The sequence below is a fragment of the Labeo rohita genome, chromosome 17 (assembly GCF_022985175.1).
Source record: "Labeo rohita strain BAU-BD-2019 chromosome 17, IGBB_LRoh.1.0, whole genome shotgun sequence".
Classification (NCBI taxonomy): Eukaryota; Metazoa; Chordata; class Actinopteri; order Cypriniformes; family Cyprinidae; genus Labeo; species Labeo rohita.
Genome location: NC_066885.1, coordinates 5,094,368 through 5,119,103, shown reverse-complemented (window position 1 = coordinate 5,119,103; position 24,736 = coordinate 5,094,368). Strand labels below are relative to the sequence as shown.

Below are 24,736 nucleotides of genomic sequence, written 5' to 3'. Positions count from 1 at the left end.
TCAGAAAATAACAAAGCATCTTATATATAATAAATCATACAGCAAACTTTAACCTTTTTGGCTTATTTAAGAACTATAGAAATGTTTTCTGCACACAGCAGTTTATACTCACTCAGCATCAGAGGTCACTGTTCCACCACTGAAATTTGCGGAGATTCCCATGGATGCATCACTCTTCATAGACACACAGCTGGGTTCTGGAGATGCTGCTTTATGTGTGTGAACATCCTCCTCCTCCTCTCTCTTCTCATAGGGACTCATTTCACAGGCAGTGCTTTATAAAAAAAAAAAAAAAAAAATAGAGAATGATCAAAATTCTTAGATATTTACAATAATGTGACAATCATCCCCTCTGTGGTAATAAACTCACAAACATAAATTTAGAAAATAAAGCTTCCTGATTTAAATGATCATTACATGATAGATCTTGAAACTGTTGGCCCCGATTCATGATGTAGACTGACTGAGTTCAGCTCCTTTTTATTCAATGCAGCTGTCAACATTGCACAATGAATCTCTTGTTAAGGTTGTTTACACACTTTGTTGGTCATAATGACTGCATTCACAAGAATACAGAACTCAGATCTGTCCTATTCATGTGCCTTTGACACAACAGAAGTAGTTCTAAATTAAATGCCATAATCAAAACATGTCATGACTAGTTAAACTCCATCTGTCTCATCTGTAATGAACTGAACACAAACTTGATCAGTTTATCCTGTTAGTCTCTAGTCTCTAGTTATAAAGCTCATTCAGAATATTCACTTACAGATCTTTATATTCGAATGCTGTAATACATTGATTCTGCTAGAGTGGTTTATATTATAGCTTACATAAGTAGAGAGACTCACTCAGGGTCAGAGGTCACTGCTCCATCACTGAAATTAACAGGGATTCCCATAGAAGCGTCACTCTTCATAGACACACAGCTGGGTCCTGGAGATGTTGCTTTATGTGTGTGAACATCCTCCTCCTCCTGCTCTCTCTTCTCACAGAGACTCATTTTGCAGGCAGTGCTGTAGAAACAGAAAACATTTTTTTTTACTGAAAATGTAAAAATCGAACTGAATTTACTTCTTTAGACAAAATAATGAAGGAAAATGAAAAAGAAGAAATCTTTATGAATTTTTATGCAACATAATATTAAAATACATAGTAAACCAATAGTAAAACAAACTCTACTTTTCTGACAGACTCTCAAACAGGAGGCTGAATCCAGCTTCTTATTCGCAGCTTCTTATTGACGCTATCCGTTCCTCCTTAAAAACGCGACGCTTCCGCCTTTCTTAGCTACTTATTCACGCTCGACTTAAATGTAAATTGTTAAATGTAAATAACACTGAGATAAGAGTGAAAACGGGCTGTCAACATGAAATCTAATTACATTATTCGTTAGTTATTGAACGTATCATCCTTTGAACGTGTCAAACGATTTTTTTTTAAATCTAGCCTCTTATGAAGACTTAATATGGCCCAGCACCTGTGAATAGATGACACCTACCCCTCCAAGGACTCCAGATACAAAATTATGGCGTTTTCCTTATTTTAAAATGCACTCAAAGTTTGCTTAATGCATAAATAGTATTTGTAAATATTATAATTTTTACTAGATTCTGTAAGTACTATAATTTGTACTAGATTTCAACTGTTCTTTCTGATACCTACTCCTATAAATACTATTCTGGTTTCTGAAAAAAAAAAAAAAAAAAAGTGATGTGAAATGCATTATACAAATGAATGTGAATTAAACTGATTAAGCCATTGCATTGTTGGTTACTGTACACTGTACTGTATATATCTATGTACATTGTCCACATTTGTTTGTATATATATATATATATATATATATATATATATATGTGTGTGTGTGTGTGTGTTTACTGTACCTTTTAAAAGATGGACCTATGTTAAATCATATGTAAATGTGGAATGGGCCATTAATAACAGATCAGTAACAGGTCAAATTGCATTATTGGCCCAATTGGTGGCTCTATATCTCAGCTTCCTTTGAGGGTGCGTTAGAAATTCCACTGGGGCCTTGTTCCCAAGCCACCTGGCTATCAGGTAATGTAATGACAACTCAGTAACTACTGCCAATAATGCAATTTGACCTGTTACTGAATTGTCATATTTGTCAAATTCATGGGTCCATAACTTCAAAATGCTACCGTAGAAATTATTGTAATTTTGTATGGTGATAGCCAGGTGGCTTGGGAACAAGGCACCAGTGGAATTTCTAACGCACTCTCAAAGGAAGCCGAGATATAGCGCCACCAATTGGGCCATTAATGCAATTTGACCTGTTACTGAATTGTCGCATTTGTCAAATTCATGGGTCAATAACTTCAAAATGCTACCGTAGAAATGACTGTAATTTTGTGTGGTGACAGTCAAGGGACTTGGGAATAAGCCCCCAGTGGAATTTTTAACGCACCCTCAAAGGAAGCTGAGATATAGCGCCACCAATTGGGCCATTAATGCAATTTGACCTGTTACTGAATTGTCATATTTGTCAAATTCATGGGTCCATAACTTCAAAATGCTACCGTAGAAATTATTGTAATTTTGTATGGTGATAGCCAGGTGGCTTGGGAACAAGGCACCAGTGGAATTTCTAACGCACTCTCAAAGGAAGCCGAGATATAGCGCCACCAATTGGGCCATTAATGCAATTTGACCTGTTACTGAATTGTCATATTTGTCAAATTCATGGGTCAATAACTTCAAAATGCTACCGTAGAAATGACTGTAATTTTGTGTGGTGACAGTCAAGGGACTTGGGAATAAGCCCCCAGTGGAATTTTTAACGCACCCTCAAAGGAAGCTGAGATATAGCGCCACCAATTGGGCCATTAATGCAATTTGACCTGTTACTGAATTGTCATATTTGTCAAATTCATGGGTCCATAACTTCAAAATGCTACCGTAGAAATTATTGTAATTTTGTATGGTGACAGCCAGGTGGCTTGGGAACAAGGCCCAGTGGAATTTCTAATGCACCCTCAAAGGAAGCTGAGATATAGCGCCACCAATTGGGCCATTAATGCAATTTGACCTGTTACTGAATTGTCATATTTGTCAAATTCATGGGTCCATAACTTCAAAATGCTACCGTAGAAATTATTGTAATTTTGTATGGTGATAGCCAGGTGGTTTGGGAATAAGGCTCCAGTGGAATTTCTAACGCACCCTCAAAGGAAGCTGAAATATAGGGCCACCAGTTGGGCCATTAATGCAATTTGACCTGTTACTGAATTGTCATATTTGTCAAATTCATGGGTCCATAAATTCAAAATGCTACCGTAGAAATGACTGTAATTTTGTTTTGTGACAGTCAAGGGACTTGGGAATAAGCCCCCAGTGGAATTTCTAATGCACCCTCAAAGGAAGCTGAGATATAGTGCCACCAATTGGGCCAATAATGCAATTTGACCTGTTACTGATCTGTTATTAATGGCCCATTCCACATTTACATATGATTTAATATAGGTCCATCTTTTAAAAGGTACAGTAAACACACACACATACACATACATATATATATATATATATATATATATATATATACATACAAATGTGGACAATGTACATAGATATATACAGTACAATGTACAGTAACCAACAATGCAATGGCTTAATCAGTTTAATTCACATTCATTTGTATAATGCATTTCACATCACATTTTTTTTTTTTCAGAAACCAGAATAGTATTTATAGGAGTAGGTATCAGAAAGAACAGTTGAAATCTAGTACAAATTATAGTACTTACAGAATCTAGTAAAAATTATAATATTTACAAATACTATTTATACATTAAGCAAACTTTGAGTGCATTTTAAAACAATGAAAACGCCATAATTTTGTATCTGGAGTCCTTGGAGGGGTAGGTGCCATCTATTCACAGGTGCTGGGCCATATTAAGTCTTCATAAGAGGCTAGATTAAAAAAAATCGTTTGACACGTTCAAAGGATGATACGTTCAATAACTAACTAATAATGTAATTAGATTTCATGTTGACAGCCCGTTTTCGCTCTTATCTCAGTGTTATTTACATTTAACAATGGTTTATTGTTCGTATTTGAAAAACAGACGGTCCCTAAGTCGAGCGTGAATAAGAAGCTAAGAACGGCGGAAGCGTGGCGTTTTTAAGGTGGAACGGATAGCGTCAATAAGAAGCTGCGAATAAGAAGCTGGATTCAGCCTGAGAAACACTTTTCACATTTACACCACTTACTGTACGGATTATTTGTGGCTTTACTGAGCTATCGATGCAGACACATTGTCACAGGATAGTTTCGCTTTTGTTTCTGTATTTCTGTGAAAGAGAGAGATTAAAACCAGACTGTATTTGTTCAGCAGTTAACTAAAAGACTGTAAGAAACTGTAAGAAAAGCTCTCAGTAGAGAAACGAAAGCATTTGAAAATATTCTTACATCGCAGTAGGATATAAATATAAGCATTTACTACGCAGACTCACATCGATTTACCAAGAAAAATAAATTCAGAAATGTCTTGGTTCAAACCTACCTTCGTAAACAGATCATTAAACAAACTCCATTCAGTGAATAAATCAATTCTATTTCTAGATAACAGAAATAAACTGAACTACAGTTCACAAACTAGTTTACATTTTTTGCAAACAGCTTTTCTCTCCTGGTGTCGTTCGTATTTTTCCTTTCACAAAATGGGAGTCTGCTGAAACAGTTCTGCCTTTAGCTTCACAATGTGCTTTCAACGCCAGCCGCCATCTTCTTCTTCTTCTTCTTCTTGTATCATTTATTGGCGGTTGACAAGCCAACTTATGGTGTATTACCGCCACCAACTGGACTGGAGTGTGAAGCTTCGACGGGGGTTACAACAACAACAACAACAAAAACAAAAAAAAAAAAACTAAATTCTTCCTTCCAATCCTGTAACTTTGAGATAATAGAGTATTTCTTTTTGCACTCTTGACTGTTCTGAAGCACAACTTAATAGATTTATTAAACTGAAATTAGTTATACTTAGATCCTTCAATTTCTTAGTCAACTCGCCTCTTTCTCTATTATATGCTGTACAGTGTAGAAGTACATGTTCAATTGTCTCTACTTCACTACAGAATGTACACAATCCAGTTTGGTGTTTTCCTATTATGTACAATGAATGATTTAACCCAGAATGTCCTATCCGCAGTCGTGTAATAATGATATCTTCTCTTCTGTTGTTGAGGCATACTCTCCCTTTTACCAACTTGTTTTTGAATGCTATATAGGTGCCTACCCTTTATTCCCCTGTCCCACATTTCTTGCCACTTTTTATTGATTTGATTTTTGATTATTCCTTTTATTTCTGCTTAGTGGAATTTGCACTTCAATAGTCATATGTTTCATCGCCTGTTTAGCCAATTTGTCAACTGTTTCGTTCCCCTGTACTCCTACGTGAGCAGGTACCCATATGAACCTCAGGATTATACCCATATTTTGTATTCTGAGCAGATTTATAAGTATTTCATAAATCAATCCTTGCCTTACTGTCGATGTCCCACCTGACAAACTATTTAGAGATGATATAGAGTCTGAACAAATAACTGCCCTTGTTGGCTTAACTTCCTCTACCCACTGAATAGCCAACAAAATTGCTATCAGCTCAGTTGTAAAAACAGATGCATAATTGGTTATCCTTTTCTGAATTTTGACTTGATATCTCTGAATGTATACAGCTGCAGCCATATGCCCAGAAGCTGGATCCTTTGACCCATCAGTGAATATATGAAGCATTGAGGAATATGCTTGATCCAAATACTGTTGTACTACGACATCCTTATGTATAATTTTTTCGTTCTTAAACTTATATTGAAGATGAAAATCAACTTGAGGCATAGGAAGCAACCAAGGAGGAATATTTGGTATTACGACAGAAGGACTAACTGGAATATCAGTAATACCCAGATTCATAGCATCCTTATTTGCTGTCCAACCAAAACTTCTGATACCGTCATTTCTATATTCCCAACATTCTTTTAGTATTTCCTTAACTGGATGTGTCTCTGTATGTCCTTTTATATTAACCCAATAATTCATTGCTAATTTCAATTTACGCAACCTTATTGGCAATTCTCCTACCTCCACCTGTAATGCCGACAAAGGAGAGGATCTAAAAGCCAGCCGCCATCTGGATTTGCTGCACGTCTATTAGTGGAATTACGGTACGGAGACACGAAGCGGCCAAAAAGCTGACAAACATCTATATTTCAGCGGTTAAAAATTAAATGTGCCCGAAAACAGGGAAAAAGTATTTACAAAACGTATTTATATTGTACATTATAGAAGATACACTTATATTACATTCGAATACATTATACTGTTAAGTTTTCTGAAAAAATAAAGTTTGTTAAAATATGTTCTAACACTTAATATTTGCTCCTTTTTTTCCTACATACATTATTAAAATTTACCATGAACTTAGAACATAAATTTAGAGTTACCATGAACATTTCAATAAATTTTTCTGAACAATCATGTCTCTATCTGTGTTCACGATGTTTTAGTGTAGAATTTGGACAGAAAATGAAAGGCAGTCTGTCACAATGCATTATATAACATATATATCGTTGCTTCTTGTCATTTCTGATGTGTCCTTTCATAATAATAATAACGATAAAAGGCAAAATGTTTTTTATCATTTATCAAAAAAAAGGCTTCAGAGTTAACAGGAAATTTTCTATTCATACAAAGTCTGTGACATTGCACTGACCATTCTTTCACATTTATACATGCGTTATTTACATTCCTTCAAATCTCACAGCAACATTTTTATTCATACTTCTTCAGAATGCCCAACACTCTGTCTGTATCAAGTTTCATGAGATTTCAGTGAAGATTTGTACAGAAAAAGAATGGCAATTTGTCACAATGCATTATATAGCATATATATTGTTATATTCTCGTATATATCCTTCAAAGATGTTGATGCCGATAGCTTTGTGGGCAGCACTGTCTTGGGTTCGAATCCCTACTCTGGGCCTTTCCTGATCCCACCCCCATGTCACTTCTTGTCATTTCTGATGTGTCCTTTCATAATAATATTAATAATAATAATAATAATAATAATGATAAAAGGCAAAATGTCTTTTATTATTTATCCAAAAAAGTCTTTAGAGTTAACTGGAAAATTGTAGAATTTGACAGAAAATGAAAAGCAAATATTGGTAACACTTTACAATATGTGTACAAAAATATGCATTAATTCATGCTTAATTAATGCACAGATAATCACAAGTTAATGTATAATTCATGACAAACTAAAGCATTTATTAATGATTCCTTCATCAGCAACAATTGAACATTCTGTATGATTCATAGATTAAGTAATCATTAAATTGTTATTAGTAAAGACATGCTAAATTCATATGTTAATTACCACAGTGTTCAAAGCTATGTACTTCAACTTCCAGTTGTCTGCTTTAAATACTCATTAGTTAATTATTTGCAAATGTATCATTATATTGTGACTTTACTTGTTAAGGCACATGACTAACTACCTAATTGTAAATCCATAACCACAATGACATATTACTGACACAACTGACAACTAATGAAAACCCCAAATTCAGTATCTCAGAAAATTAGAATATTACTTAAGACCAATGCAAATAAAGAATTTTCAGAAATCTTGGCCAACTGAAAAGTATGAACATGAAAACTATGAGCATGTACAGCACTCAATACTTAGTTGGGGCTCCTTTTGCCTGAATTACTGCAGCAATGCGGCGTGGCATGGGGTCGATCAGTCTGTGGCACTGCTCAGGTGTTATGAGAGCCCAGGTTGCTCTGATAGTGGCCTTCAGCTCTTCTGCATTGTTGGGTCTGGCATATCGCATCTTCCTCTTCACAATACCCCATAGATTTTCTAAGGGGTTAAGGTCAGGCGAGAGTGCTGGCCAGTTAAGAACAGGGATACCATGGTGCTTAAACCAGGTACTGGTAGCTTTGGCACTGTGTGCAGGTGCCAAGTCCTGTTGGAAAATGAAATCTGCATCTCCATAAAGTTGGTCAGCAGCAGGAAGCATGAAGAGCTCTAAAACGTCCTGGTATACAGCTGCGTTGACCTTGGACCTCAGAAAACACAGTGGACCAACACCAGCAGATGACATGGCACCCCAAACCATCACTGACTGTGGAAACTTTACACTGGACCTCAAGCAACATGGATTCTGTGCCTCTCCTCTCTTTCTCCAGACTCTAGGACCCTGATTTCCAAAGGAAATGCAAAATTGACTCATCAGAGAACATAACTTTGGACCACTCAGCAGCAGTCCAGTCCTTTTTGTCTTCAGCCCAGGAGAGACACCTCTGACGCTGTCTGTTGTTCAAGAGTGGCTTGACACAAGGAATGCGACAGCTGAAACCCATGTCTTGCATACGTCTGTGCGTAGTGGTTCTTGAAGCACTGACTCCAGCTGCAGTCCACTCTTTGTGAATCTCCCCCACATTTTTGAATGGGTTTTGTTTCACAATTCTCTCCAGGGTGCGGTTATCCCTATTGCTTGTACATTTTTTCTACCACATCTTTTCCTTCCCTTCGCCTCTCTATTAATGTGCTTGGACACAGAGCTCTGTGAACAGCCAGCCTTTTTTGCAATGACCTTTTGTGTCTTGCCCTCCTTGTGCAAGGTGTCAATGATCGTCTTTTGGAAACTGTCAAATCAGCAGTCTTCCCCATGATTGTTTAGCCTACAGAACTAGACTGAGAGACCATTTAAAGGCCTTTGCAGGTGTTTTGAGTTAATTAGCTGATTACACTGTGGTATCAGATCTCTTCAATACTGAACCTTTTCACAATATTCTAATTTTCTGAGATATTGAATTTGGGGTTTTCATTAGTTGTCTGTTATAATCATCAAAATTAAAAGAAATAAACACTTGAAATATATCAGTCTGTGTGGAATGAATGTATACATTATACAAGTTTCACTTCTTGAATTGAATTAGTGAAATAAATCAACTTTTTGAAGATATTCTAATTATATGACCAGCACCTGTATATGCTATATAATGCATTGTGACAAATTGCCATTCATTTTCTGTACAAATCTTCACTGAAATCTCATGAAACTTGATACAGACAGAGTGCTGGGCATTCTGAAGAAGTATGAATAGAAATGTTGCTGTGAGATTTGAAGGAATGTAAATAACGCATGTATAAATGTGAAAGAGTGGTCAGTGCAATGTCACAGACTTTGCCATTCACAGACTTTGCCATTCATTTTCTGTACAAATCTTCACTGAAATCTTGTGAAACTTGATACAAACAGAGTGTTGGGCATTCTGAAGAAGTATGAATAGAAATGTTGCTGTGAGATCTGAAGGAATTTAAATAACGCATGTATAAATGTGAAAGAATGGTCAGTGCAATGTCACAGACTTTGTATGAATAGAAAATTTCCTGTTAACTCTGAAGCCTTTTTTTTGATAAATGATAAAAAACATTTAGCCTTTTATCGTTATTATTATTATGAAAGGACACATCAGAAATGACAAGAAGCAACGATATATATGTTATATAATGCATTGTGACAGACTGCCTTTCATTTTCTGTCCAAATTCTACACTAAAACATCGTGAACACAGATAGAGACATGATTGTTCAGAAAAAGAATTTATTGAAATGTTCATGGTAACTCTGAAGAAATTTTAATAATGCATGTAGAAAAAAGGAGCAAATATTAAGTGTTAGAACGTATTTTAACAAACTTTATTTTTTCAGAAAACTTCACAGTATAATGTATTCGAAAGTAATATAAGTGTATCTTCTATAATGTACAATATAAATACGTTTTGTAAATACTTTTTCCCTGTTTTCGGGCACATTTAATTTTTAACCGCTGAAATATAGATGTTTGTCAGCTTTTTGGCCGCTTCGTGTCTCTGTACCGTAATTCCACTAATAGACATGCAGCGGTACCCAGATGGCGGCTCACTTGACCGCGGTTAAATATCTTAAATTTTAGATACAACAAGCGGTTACTTTCCACCACGAAACCACGAAAACATTGCGCACACAAGCAAAACACAGATTTAGTGTTTGGTTCGCGAATTAATCAATGTGTTTAAACGAATCGTTTAATGAATGATTCTTTGAATCACTCATCATGCAGTCACATGTCACCTGCTAGCAGAAAAGTATAATTACAAAAAGGACGACTGAAAAATAGCAGTCTGTTGTACAGCATATTATATATTATATTGATATCAAAGTGTTTCTTCATCTTCTCTTGTGCAACAGCGAGATTTTTCTGTGCACTCAGTCCAGCCAACAATAAACGTCTACGAAAACCATTCACATAATCTACCAAATTATGTGGAGGATCTCCCTCACCCAATCCCTCACGCAAAACAGAAAGAGGTCCACGTACACGATGACCGAAAACTAAGTCATTTGGGCTAAACCCCAAACTCTCTTGCTGTACTCCCCTAGCAGCAAGTAATAGCCAGGGTAAACCCTCCTCCCAGTCACGGTTTAATTCCACACAGTAAGCACGCAAAAGTGACTTCAAAGTCTGGTGAAAGCGTTCAAGCAATCCCTGACTTTGAGGATGGTAAACGGACGACTGATTATGTTGCACTTTTAGCACCTTCAAAATCTCAGCAAACATTTGTGACGTAAAGTTAGTACCATTGTCACTCTGGATAATTTTAGGTATCCCAAAAATAGATATAAACTGAGTTAAAGCTTTTACAACTGCTTTCGTGGTAATTTTTCGAATGGCATAGGCTGCTGGATAGCAAGTTGCCTGGCACATTACGGTCAACAAATATGCACTCCCCGATTTAGATGGAGGCAGAGGTCCCACACAATCAATTATCAGATGTTCAAACGGTTTGCTTGTAACAGCTATGGGATTCAGAGGCACTGGTTTCAATGACTGATTCGGCTTTCCAGTTACCTGGCAAATGTGACACGTTCTAATAAAAGCTGAAATATCCTTTTTCAAATGGGGCCAATAAAATTGTCGTAAAATTTGATCATAGGTCTTCTTTACTCCGAAATGTCCAGCAATTTGACCATGTGCCTGGTGCAGTACTACGTCCCGAAATTGTTTCAGCACCACTACTTGAATTATACACTCATCCAACAAATCCTTCTTACAGGGAACATACTTCCTTAGAAGCATCTCATCCTGGATGAAACATCCACTAACAGCACTTCTTACCTCCTGAGAAGAAATAGCAGTATCAAACAACTTCTGCAACTCAGGGTCTTTCTGCTGTGCATCTACCAACTCCCTATAAGAAATGGGTGAAAGGGTAGACAAACCAGGCACAACATATTTTGACATCTCTTTTTTGTCAGATGACATCTCCCGACTTCTTGCACGAGTCACAGCACAAGCTGTAAAAACTTCAGGAAAATTTTTATGCAGAATGTCGGAGTTCTCCGTGATTGGAATAGGCACTACCTCAGGAGGTGGAATCACATCTCGCCATACCCTACCTCCAGCCAAATTATTGCCCAAGATAACATCAACCCCATCAACTGGCAAGGACGGACGAACTCCCATGGATACTTCTCCACAGATCAGATCAGAAGTCAGATGTACTCTATGCAGGGGAACAGAAAGAGTATTTAATCCAATTCCTCTAATCAGAATATTCCTTCCTTCACTTGTCACTTCAGAAAAAGGCAAAACAGATTCAAGAATGAAGGTTTCTGATGAGCCGGTATCTCTCAAGATTTTAACTGATATTTTACTCTCAGAGTTTGGTAAAGACACACAGCCTTCTGTAATAAATGGTACAAAGTTCCTCATAGTTACCACTTTGGACTCACTCACTTCACCTTCAACCTCAATGGGAATACCATGATCAAGGGCATTGGAAATTTCAGTAACCTCAGTCACTAATACAGGTTTAACATCATTAGTAGACCTCCTTTTTCCAGACTTCCATTTTGCTGCTAGAACCGGACACTTATTTTTCCAATGTCCTAAATTAAAACAGTAATTGCACACCAAGTCTCTGTCAGTCTTCACCCGACCAATGTTGTCTGCTTTTAAAAAAGTTTGTTCAAATCTCCTTGCCCCCCCCCTGTTTTCATTAAAACTACCACTTTGCTGACCTGATCTGTCTTCTCTGTACATCTTTTTATGTGTTAATACATAGTCATCTGCCAAAACTGCAGCTTCCATTGCGTCTTTTGGCTTCTTCTCATTTATATATGTAGCAATGTATTCGGGCACGATATTTTTAAATTGTTCTAAAATGATGAGATCACGCAACTTTTCAAAATCATCTACAGCAGACGCAACGCACCAACGATCAAAATAAGAAACCAGATCTCTTACCACCTCAGAGTGTGTTTGGCGATCACCCTTTCTCCAGCTTCGAAATCGCTGTCGATAGGCTTCAGGAACCAGTTCGTAGGCCTTCAGAATAGCTACTTTTACCTTGTCATAATCTTTTCTGTCCTCCATCGTGAGTGCTGCATACGCTTCCTGTGCCTTGCCTGTGATCACTGTTTGAAGCATAACAATTCGGATAGACATCGGCCAATTCCTCTCCTCGGACATAGTCTCAAACAAGGAAAAAAAAAAAACATCAGGGTCATGTTCATTAAATTTGGGAAGCAGTCTTAAATTACTGGCCAAGTCAAACCCTCCAGATGGACTTAAACCTCTCTCCCCAACATCTGAAACAATTCTCCCTTCCCTTACCAATCTTAACCGCTCCACCTGCAGCTCATGATCTCTTGCCAATTGCTCAGCCTCTAGTTTTTTCTGTTCAAACTCAATCTCGCGTTGTCTGAGGATATTTTCGTTTCTGATTTTTTCAATCTCCAGTTCATAACATTTAGTTTCTTTAATCATATCTTTATCATGAAGCTGCTGCATCTGTAAAAGCTCTTTTCTTTGTTCAAAAGATAAACCAGAGAAAATATCTAATGAACCTTTTACACCAATGTCGCGTTTTCCCTCTGGAGTGGCCACCATAAGGCCATTTTCACATAGCCAATTTTTCACAACAGAACGCAGTTCCTTTTTCCCTAATTTCTTATCCACATCACCAATTTTAAAATGATCTACAAGTTCCCATAATTGTTGTTTAACAAAAGAATTTAATACATCCTCTGACGGATCTTTAATAAATTCTTCTATAGATGCCATTCTGTTTTCATAAAATGTTACTCTTTTAAATACAAAGCAAGTGCATTTATGTCCTTTTCGGAGCACAAAACAGGTGAAACAATTATTCACTTTCCCCCCTTCTAAACTGCCTACCAATCCACTAAGCTAGCTTATGCCTAGTCTTCATGCAGCTTTCAAGAGCAAAGCGACATGAAACACCAAAATACCGATGGTTTAGAATTGAACAAACAGCTCAATCCGCAACCACGGCGGTGTACTTCGCCCAAAAGCTTGCACAAAAATAAAAAAGGCAAAATAACAAATCAATGCTAAGCATTGCTAATTCCTATCCGGGAGAAAATAAACAATGTGTCACCCGCAAAAAGAAGAAATGCACTTACCTTTAATGAGGACTACCTTTGAACTCATGAGAAAGTTTAAACACGTAATATCTATGTGCGTCTCTCAAAACAGCGTGCATACCAAACGCTCATTCTTTGCATACGTTTACTTCAATCAAATCGACATCATACCGAATTTTAATCAAACAAATTTCATCCTGTTATAATGCAATTTGGCTTTAGGACGAGCCCCCATTTGTTACGATCTCTTTTCCAAACCGCAACAAAATAAGGGAGTCACCACACACCACAGCCAGTTATTACGTGAATTTATTCCGGTATCAAGTATATCAACATAAAAAGAAAAGCAAGTATAAACAGTAATCAGCCTATCGGCCGGTAAACGTGTAATAATTATGACAACAGTCCAATCAGACAGTCTGTAAAACCACCAGAAGCGACAGCCCTCGCGAAGAAGACGGGCCCAAAGGCGGCGGTGATCTCCCAAATTCCTCACATCTCGTTCGTTCTCCGGTAGCCTCGAGTAATCCAGAGGAAACGACGACCCAAACCCAGCCAACGATCGCACCTCGCCATTTCTGTTCCAGTCTTTACAAAGCACTATGATTGGATTCAGGTGTGTGCCTGCTCCCGTCAGCCAATCCCCTGCAACTCCGAAATCACCAGTTATTCACTGGAACCGTCACACACCCCTCTTTAAAAGAGATCCGTTCCAAACCGGATCAAAAAAAAAAAAAAAAAAAAAAAAAAAAAAACCACCACCACCACACAAACTTAGAAATCATACATCTATACACGTCAGTACACAACCTCTGACCCCAGTACCACATGATTTTCACAATTCTCTCCATTCTGCCCACCTCGCCACCAGCAATCTGGATCCTGAAAGCAAATTAAGGACAAAAAGAACAGAAAACAGAAAACAACTGTACAACCGTTGTACTTAATTGGTCAGATCAGGAACACGAGACAACGCATCTGCCACTACGTTGTCTGATCCTTTAATATGTTTAACAATCAAATTATAAGGCTGTAAAAAGAGAATCCAACGCATTAAGCGCTGACTTGGTGACTGTAAAGAATGCAAAAAAGTTAGAGGATTGTGATCAGAATACACCTCTACGGGCATTCCTCCCCCAACATACACATCAAAAAACTGAAGTGCCCAAATCAAAGATAGAGCCTCTTTCTCAATTACCGAATAATTTTTCTGATAAGTATTGAACTTACGAGAAAAGAAACTTACTGGGTAGTCCAATCCACCCTCCCCTGTCTGCAACAGAACAGCTCCAGCACCGACCTGGCTGGCATCCACTTGTAATTTAAATGGCATATCCAATCTCGGTGCAGCTAGAACAGGAGCAGTCATCAACAACAGTTTAACATTTTCAAAGGCTCTCTGACAATTTTCACTCCAGTCAAATTTCACTGAGCTCTTAAGCAAATCAGTCAACGGGGAAACTACAGTCGAGAAATTAGAGCAGAAACCCCGATAATAACCAACCATCCCCAGAAAGCGCATAAGTTCTTTCTTGGTGGATGGAGAAGGAAACTGCTGAATGGCTAGTACTTTGGCCTGAACTGGACGCACTTTACCTTGGCCAACCACTTTTCCCAAATAGCTTACGGTAGCCTTAGCAAACTCGCATTTAGCCAAGTTAACGGTAAGACATGCCTCTGCCAAGCGAGTTAATAGAGCTCGCAGACGAACTAAATGTTGCTCCCAGGTTTCACTAAAAACAATAACGTCATCCAAATATACTGCACACCCTTCCAGCCCAAATACCACTCGGTTCATCAATCTCTGGAAGGTGGCAGGAGCATTTCGTAAACTGAAACTCATAACGGAGTACGAGTATAATCCAGATGATGTGATGAATGAGGTTACTTCTCTAGCTCTAGGAGTTAACGGCACTTGCCAATATCCCTTAAGAAGATCTATCTTAGTCACAAAATTAGCCGTACCCACCTGGTCTACACAATCCTCCACTCGAGGAAGTGGAAAAGCATCAGGTTTAGTGATGGCGTTTAGTTTGCGGTAGTCAGTGCAAAATCTATAAGTTGAATCCGATTTCCTTACTAGCAAGCAAGGTGAAGCCCAACTTGAGCACGACGGCACAGCTATTCCGTTCTCAAGCATATATTGAATTTCAGATTCCAACGCTTTCCTCTTACTGACTGGTGCCCTATAAAACCGTTGACGAATAGGTTGTGCATCTCCCACGTCAACATCATGCTGCATCAGGTGAGTACGTGTGGGTACATCTGAAAACAAGCCCGGAAACTCCATTAACAACTGAGTTAAGTCTTTGTTTTGCACCTCCGTCAAATGTGAAAACAGAGCATCCAACTTCTGAAGCGTCTCTGAATTCTTTAATTGAGGAAGCAACACACAATCTTCAGGAACAACTATGTCCTCATTAACAATCATATCCTCTCCTCCCCCAACAGAAAATTGATGAGACTCAGAAGAAGCAGCAGCAACAGGGGCAACTGGTTCCACTGGTTGACCTGCAGAACTTCGAGAACGATAAGCTTTAAGCAAATTTACATGGAAACACTGCTTAGATTTTCGTCGACCTGGGGTCGCAACTTGATCATTTTCATCAGACAACTTCTGAAGAACAGTATATGGCCCAGTAAACTTAGCACAAAACGAAGATCCAGAAGACGGTAACAAAATCAACACCTGATCACCTGGTGTAAAGACACGATTCTCAAATCGTGGTGTAAATGGTGTAAATCCATGAATCCATGAATCCAGCCCCAGGACTCGAACGTGTAAAGTTTGGGGCAGACTGGACAATGTATGGTTGAGTTACAACATCTAACTTTGTCAGGCTGCCACGGACATGCACTTTAACAAAAACTCAAGATCTTTACACTTTACCATCGCTACTTTACAGTAGACTGACCAAATATAATGTTGATGTCATTAAATCTCTTGAAGCTGTTCGTTAAAACGTGTCACTTCCTGTTGCCAGCAGGAGGCGCTATGACTAAATATATTATAACTGATATAATATATAATAACTGAATATGGACATGTAGATCTCTTCAGGTCAGTAGTCTTGTCAAAAATGTGAAGTTTGGTGCAGATCAGACATTGTATGCCTTAATTATAACAACTTCCTGTTTCATGGCGAAACATCAAAGTTTGTCAGACAACCACGGACATGCCCTCAATGAAAACTTAAGATCTTTGCAATTTAACATCACAAAGGGCTTTAGACTACACTGACCAAATTGATCTGTTTAAATTTCTAGGAGGAGTTTGTTTAAATACAGCACCTGGAAATGGCAAAAATGGCACACAACTTGCCAGGAAAATTCAAAATAACAGACTTCCTGTTGGGTTTTGTACGTTCGTACCACACCCACTTCTGAAACCCATATGAGAATTTAAATTTTCGCCACTTCTGGCATGTGTGCAAAGTTTCATGAGTTTTCGAGCATGTCTAGGCCCTCAAAAATGTGATTCATTTTGGAGAAGAAGAAGAAATTCAGACCATTGGAAGGAAAACATACACATCATCATCATCCAGTTAAGAAGTTTACAGGGTGGATATCAGTATTGAACATACTTGAGTTTCTTTAGTCTGTAGTTTGGATCAGAGAGCAGCTTGACTAATGATTGTCCTGGGTGATTGTAGCTCAGATCCAACTCTCTCAGGTGTGAGGGGTTTGAACTCAGAGCTGAAGCCAAATAACGACAGCCTACCTCTGTCACCATACAGCCAGATAATCTACAAACACACACACAAACAAACAAACAAACACTCAATAACACATTGAGATAATCTAAAACTGATTCATACACAGGAGTCGTTAGATTCCAACAACTCTGCTTTAAATAGATTTAACATAGGACTTTATCTACAGATGACTGATAACAGGTTCATTTCAGCTGGAGTAACTTTGGAGAGAGGACATCTCTTTAATTTAAAGTGATTTTAATTACTTTTTAATCACTAGTTTTTATCTTTTTTTGTTTTTTGTTTTTTACTTCAGTATGTTGAGGTGACAATGTGAACTCTTCAGTCCATCAGAGAGTAGCTTCACTCCTGAATCCTGCATGTCATTGTGACTCAAGTCCAGCTTTCTCAGTGAGTTCGATGATCGTAGAGATGAAGACAAACTTTCACAACACTGACTCGTAAGATTACAAAAGGCAAGTCTGTAACACAGAATTAAATATGATTTTTCATTAGAAGGTGGACAATAAATACTGACTCAATCAGCTCAAATACTACACTTCATAATGTTTAAATTACTCGGATACTTTGAAATATCACATAAGTCACATAAACGTATAATATCACATATATGACATAAGTATTCAGACCCTCTGCTAAGCCAGTTGACATTTAGCTCAGGTGCATCTCATTTCTGGTTTGTTTTTGTCATTATGGGGCACTGTGTGTAGATTGATGTTGGTGTAAAGCATACACAAAATATAAAAGAGAAAAACAACACTGAATACTTTCTGAATGAACTGTATATAGTCACATTATTTAGTCATATATTAACTAAATCTAACAAAATTAATATGACTGTATATTTAATCATATATTCCAGGTAGTTTCATTGACCATTTCAGTCCAACCTGAACCGTCTGTGCAGCACAGTAGAAAAAAAACAACCTATTTAATAGTGAAAGTTAGAGAGAACTGGAAATGTGAAACAACTACAACCTTAACTAATAGCTGCAAGTGCATCCAACAAATGGCTAAACTGCCACATTTTAAGATGTTAATTAAACAATAAATATTTTCACTAAATGTCAAATGCTGTTTAATCTCCAGTCACATAAATGAATACTCACACAGCTTTTTTGCAGTTAACCACAGCTGGTATCAGTCTCCTTCTGCCCTCATCTGATGTGTTATATTTCTTTAAATCAAACATATCCAGAACCTCCTCTGATATCTGAAGCATGTAGGATATTGTTGAGCAGTGAGACAGAGAGAGTTTCTTCGTTGAGTGATTCTCTGATTTCACAAACTCCTGAATCTCTCTGTACAGAGTCTGATCTTTCATTTCCAGCAGACAGAGGAACAGATTGATACATCTGTCAGCAGACAGACCTTCATCAGCCTTGAGCTTCTCTTTAATGTACTGAGTGATTTTATTTATGGGTTTTGAGTTGTTCACTGTGTGTGTCAGTAGATCCCATAAGAGTCTCTGATTGAACTGCAGTGAGACGCCCAGCAGGAACCGCAGGAAAAGATCCAGGTGTCCATTTTTACTCTGTAAGGAATTATCAACTGCAGCTTTTAGAAGCTCATACAGTGAGAATTTCCAGGTGTACCGCTGATATTTTTCATTCAGAAACAACTTCAGTAATTCATTATTCTTAACTACATGTGAGTAAAACACAAAGAAAGCAGCTAGAAACTCCTGAAAGCTCAGATGTATGAAGCAGTAGACTTTCCTCTGATGAATCACAGATTCCTCCTTAAAGATCTCAGTGCAAATCCCAGAATACACTGAGGCGTCAGTGACGTCTATGCCGCTCTCAATCAGGTCCTCCTCATAAAACATCACATTGCCCTTCATCAGCTGTTTGAAAGCCAGTTCAGCAAGTTTCACAATCACATCTCTGCTGGTCTTCAGGAGTTTATTTGGATCTCTCTCTTCATACTTCTGATTCCTCATGTTAATTTGAGTCAGCAGGAAGTGGATGTACATTTCAGTCAGAGTTTGAGGGATTTCTGTACTCTCATCTGGTTTCAGGAGGTTTTGAAGCACAGTGGCTGAGATCCAGCAGAAGACAGGTATGTGACACATGATGTTGAGGCTTCTTGATCTTCTAATGTGTGAGATGATTCTGTTGGCTTGATGCACATCATTGATTTTCTTCCTGAAATATTCCTTCTTCTGAGGCTCATTAAATCCCTGAATCTCTGTCACACGGTTGATGTATTTCGAGGGAATCTGATTGGCTGCTGCTGGTCTGGAGGTGATCCAGATGAGAGCAGAGGGAAGCAGCTCTCCTTTGATGAGGTCTGACATCAACACACCCACTGATGAAGATTCATTCACATCACAGACTCCCTCAATGTCTGAAAACATTAGTGTAATTCTGCTTTCATCCAGACCATCAAAGATGAACACAGCTTTACACTTCTCATAAATCTTTGAGTCCAGATCCTGAAGTTCAGGATGAAAGTCCAGCAGAAGTCTGTGAAGACTGTACTGGTGATATTTAATTAAGTTCAGCTCTCAAAATGGAAGCACAAACATGAAATCTACATCCTGATTGGCTTTACCCTCAGTCCAGTCCAGAATGAACTTCTGCACAGAGACGGTTTTTCCGATTCCTGCGATGCCTTTAGTAAGAACAGTCTTGATTTTGTCTTTCTCCTCACATTCTGGTTCATGTAGGGGTTTAAAGATGTCATTGCAGTAGATTGGAGTGTCTTGTGTTCTGGCTGTTTTCTCCATCTGTAAAACCTCATGTTCTTCATTCACTCCTTCACTCTCTCCCTCTATGATGTAGAGCTGTGTGTAGATCCTGTTCAGGAGGGTTTGATTTTCTTGCAGTTTGATTCCCTCAAATAATCTCTCATACTTGTTCTTCATGCTGGTTTTGTGTTGGTCTTTGACTCTCTGTATGATGAGGGTCTGACTGATGGAGTCAGTGCAGGTCAAATGTGGCGTTACTGATCTGATCGCATCATCTTTCTTCACTCTGCAGAAACAGTGGATTGTTTGTTTGTTTGTGATTTATTGATGTCAGGTTTTTTCATATACTGATTGAAAATAGTTTTTTTTAAATGTATTTTCTACCAAACCTCTAAAAGTATTTCAGGTCTGAATTCATTACAAATCTTTTCAAAGGTATTGAAACAGATAAAATATAACAAAAACTGACTGAAAAGTATTTACAAATGTTTCTAGCACATGAAATTCTAAGATCTGATTTGAACCACAGTTTCAGATCAGTTTAATAGCACTTTCAGATTTAACATGTCTATAGATATATTTAACATGCTATTGTAGAGTTCTTGATATTGGTTGTTTGCATCTGCTGTAAGTTACATATTAACATACTTCTAGACATCTTCTGGAAGAAGCCCAACAGCTTAGTATTTTGTGCATTAAATCATATTTCTGAGAAAGAACATGGTATATTTGCACATTTGTTGAGTGTGTGGATTTCTGACTTGAGAGTGTTCATCTGTGGACTGTTAAAATATTGCTTTCTGTTCAGATTTCTGAACGTATGTTCATACTAGCATCCTAGTCTTTCAATTTGGTATTCTTGCGAGTACTAGATCACATTTACATTTCTACTAGTGCTGTCAAATCAGTTAATCACATCCAAAGCTTGTGTTTACATAATATATGTGCGTGTGAATTGTGTATATTTATATGTGACCCTGGACTAAAAAAACACAGTCATAAGTCGCACAGGTATATATGTAGCAATAGCCAACAATACATTTTATGGGTCAAATTTATAATTTTTTTTTTTATGGCAAAAAGTCATTAGGATATTAAGTAAAGATTATGCTCCATAAAGATTTTTGTATATTTTCTACCATAAATATATAAAAACACAATTTTTGACTAGTAATATGCATTGTTAAGTACTTTATGTGGACAACTTACAAAGGCGATTTTCTCAATATTTTGACTTTTTTCACCCTCAGATTCCAGATTTTCAAATAGTATATCGGCCAAATATTGTGCTATCCTAACAAACCATACATCAGTGGAAAGCTTATTTATTCAGCTTTTTTTTTTTTTTTTTTATTAATGATGACTGGTTTTGTGGTCCAGGGTCATATATAAATACACACACATATGCATTTCTATATTTCTTTGATGGACGTATACTATGTGTAAAGAGCATTCAATCATTTCATTATCTCATTTTTGACCAGGATGGCTTTTAGAGGGTTTTGCATCTGAACTTTATATATATATATATATATATATATATATATATATATATATATATATATATACACATGCACACACACATGCAATTAATTAAAAATATACATGTGTATGTATTAAGCTTTATTTTGGATGTGATTAATCCCAATTAATCGATTTGACAGCACTAATTTCTATACTTCTTTTTTGAGAGATATAATTTTGGATAAATTACTTCTAGTAACTCCCCAGCATGCATATTGAATCAATAAAGGTAAATGCCACATTTACCAACTACACATTAATCAAAGAAAAGCTTATGACCTAATAGCAAACTTTTGCCTAAAGATACAAAGACAATATCTATGCAGATACTCACTCAGGGTCAGAGGTCACTGTTCTAGCACTGAGATTAGGAGGAATCCCTATGGACCAGTCACTCTTCATAGACACACAGCTGTGTTCTGGAGATGCTGCTTTACTTGTCAGAACAGAAACCTCCTCCTTTCTCATTTTACAGGCACCACTACTGACACAAAGAACAGATATACAGTATACTTCATTTAGGACCACAATCAGCTGCTCTTTCAGCATTGGTAATATGGTGGTGCTCTGGTCACCCATCCATGCAGTCACGCTTACAGGAAGAACAAGAGGTAGTGGAACAAATGGCTACAAGGACGTCCCGATCATTAAATTCGTACTCACTCAAGTTCAGAGGTCCTTGTTCCAGCACTAAGATTAGGTGGGATCCCTATGGACCAGTCACTCTTCACAGACACACAGCTGGGTTCTGGAGGTGCTGCTTTATGTGTGTGGACATCCTCCTCCTCCTCCTCCTCTCTCTTCTCATAGACACTCATTTTATAAGCAGTGCTGAAACACAACACAGATATGTACAACCAACATTTTTAGATATAATTAAATAGATATATAATTAGAATAAAGCATTTAATAAAAATATGAATATCAGCATGATGATCAAATCTTTACACTAATCCACATAATATTCACAGGCAGTTAAATGGTTTCACAAGCTGCTAATATAAGAAACCTGAGTGTATCAATCCATTGGTGACTCTCAGAAATAAAAGATTATTCCTGAAACATTGCTTTGTACATGAGAGTTCACATATTTTTGTGTGACCACAAAACCTGTAGAGAATGAAACATCAAAACAGAACAGAAAGACTGACATTAGATGTCGATTACAGTAGTTTATGACAAATATTTTCATATGCTATTAAATATTCAATGACACATGAATGCAGAAATGTGTTGACTCAAACCTACCTCTGTCTCAACAATGAAGAACATCAAGCACAAACTTCATTCAGTTCATAAATCCATTCTGTCTCTAGATAGCAGCATTAAACTCATCTGTTTCTCAAACTCGTTCACATTATTTACAAACAGCTTTTCGGTCCTGACGTTGTTCGCGTTCCTTTCACAACATGGAGTCTGTTGAAATAGGATCACTTTTGCTAAACTGGTTTAGCTGGTTTACATTTAACCAGCAAAATGTCGGGTGCAGCCTGCAGGTAAAACACCTGTACAGGTGAAGCAGTGTCTTGTGTTCTGACTGTTTTCTCCATCTGTAAAACCTCATGTTCTTCATTCACTCCTTCACTCTCTCCCTCTACAATGTAGAGCTGTGTGTAGATCCTGTTCAGGAGGGTTTGACTCTCTTCTAGTTTGATTGCCTAAAATAATCTCTCATACTTGCTCTTCTTGTTAGTTTTGTGTTGGTCCTTGACTCCCTGTCTGATGAGGGTCTGATGGTCAGAGTCAGTGCAGGTCAAACGGGCAATCACTGATCTGATCACATAATCTTTTTTAACTCTGCAGACAGGGTCAGAGGTCACTGTGGCATTACTGAACTCAGGAGGAGAAAGCAAATATCTGTCACTTTATAGACACACAGCTGGGTTCTGGAGATGCTGTGGACTTTTGTGGACATAGGAATAACAAAAAAAATTAGGCCTCTGAAAAATTCTTATAATAAAACAGCATAGACTCACAAATACATTCAAACGCTCACAAATCTTTAGATGAATAATCACTAATCAAAATCTTTTCAATTCAACTACCAGTTCAATAGTTTCAGAAATGGCTCTTAGAATCAATCTTCTGAATCTGCCAGGATTGATCGGATTCAATGATCTGTGCTAAGGTATGCTAAAAGTGCTACCGCCAGACCCGGAGATCGGCTGAATGGATTCAGAAATGGTAAAACTCAACAGTTTAACTCTAGGGAAGTTGGACAATGAGCCTATTTTCAAAAAAAAGTGGAGTGTTCCTTTAAGACAGTGACTGCTACCTACTTGCGATTTTAGTTTTAAATCTAATCACTTAATTTTGACATCATTTATTGCTTTTTTAGTATATTAGTAATACACTTAACAGAATGTTAAGAATATGACATAAAAGATGCCTCTATAAAAGGTAAAAAATGTGTGAATCAATTTAAAGGGGGAAACTTTATCCCTTCAGTCTAAGTGGAGGTACTCAGAAGAATGGTAAATGCCCCAGGGTGTATGCCACTTAATGTAATAAGAAAATACATTAAGGCCCAGTTTCAAAGACAGGGCTTAGACTAAGGGTTAGGCCATAATTCAATTAGGACATTTAATTATTTTTATACACGTGCCATTGAAAAAAAAAAAAAAATGGAGAGATTACTAGTGTGCATCATGAGATTAAAAATAATTCAGTCAGTGCAACTGATGATCAGTAAAACAGCATAACTTACATTTTAGAATATGTAGTTTTACTTAAGATTTGTCTGTGAAACATTCAATGTAATTGTTGTTTAAAATGTGTAACTATTTAATAATTCAATGTTGCATTTACAAAGAACAATATCTGATTATAAAAATGTGTTGTGTATATATTACTTTTACAAACAAATCTAAATTAACATTTCAAATCATATTTTTCACTAAAATGGCCACGCAAATATTTATTTAATGCTTAAAAAACAAGACATTTCCAGTTAATTTCAATATAATTGTGTTGCATTATTGGTGAAACATTACAATGCAACAAAGGTTAAAGAGCAGTGGCTATCATTGGTCTCTTCAAAATTATTTGAATTTGAATTTATTCAAGTTCATTCTTTTGGTTGATGTCTTTTATTCATGTCTTTTATCCAGTTTTGCTCAAATTCAGATATTCAAGAGCTTATTTGGATGTCTGAGTTTGACTTTTGTTGAATTAAATTCATGATCATTTATGTGTTTCTTCATTTTATCTAGTCTTGTTCAATAGTTTAATTGGTGTTTTTACTTAAGAACCTTGTTTTAAGTGTGTGTCACATTTTCTAAAGGTACTAAATGTAAACAACATCTGCTGCAAGACTTTCACATTAGTGTCTGCAAACC

At 37.2% G+C, this 24,736-nt stretch overlaps 1 protein-coding gene across 2 annotated transcripts in view; it reads right to left on the bottom strand.

Moving 5' to 3' along the window:
• LOC127179497 (NACHT, LRR and PYD domains-containing protein 3) overlaps positions 1 to 22,793 on the bottom strand; it is a 29,958-nt gene extending 7,165 nt beyond the window's left edge. Inside the window, exons 1-5 of one of the 2 annotated variants that reach the window (XM_051133045.1) lie at positions 22,647 to 22,793; positions 22,408 to 22,508; positions 22,062 to 22,229; positions 21,733 to 21,882; positions 113 to 274 (exon numbers count right to left, since the gene is read on the bottom strand). In XM_051133045.1, coding sequence (XP_050989002.1) covers positions 113 to 274; positions 21,733 to 21,882; positions 22,062 to 22,216 — 467 coding nt within the window. In that variant the 5' untranslated portion in view covers positions 22,217 to 22,229; positions 22,408 to 22,508; positions 22,647 to 22,793. Of the gene's footprint in view, positions 1 to 112; positions 275 to 851; positions 1,017 to 4,236; positions 4,318 to 4,529; positions 4,843 to 6,103; positions 6,176 to 21,732; positions 21,883 to 22,061; positions 22,230 to 22,407; positions 22,509 to 22,646 lie in introns of those variants that run through there. The other variant, XM_051133046.1, reaches the window with a different exon arrangement.
• Positions 22,794 to 24,736: the final 1,943 nt, after the last annotated feature.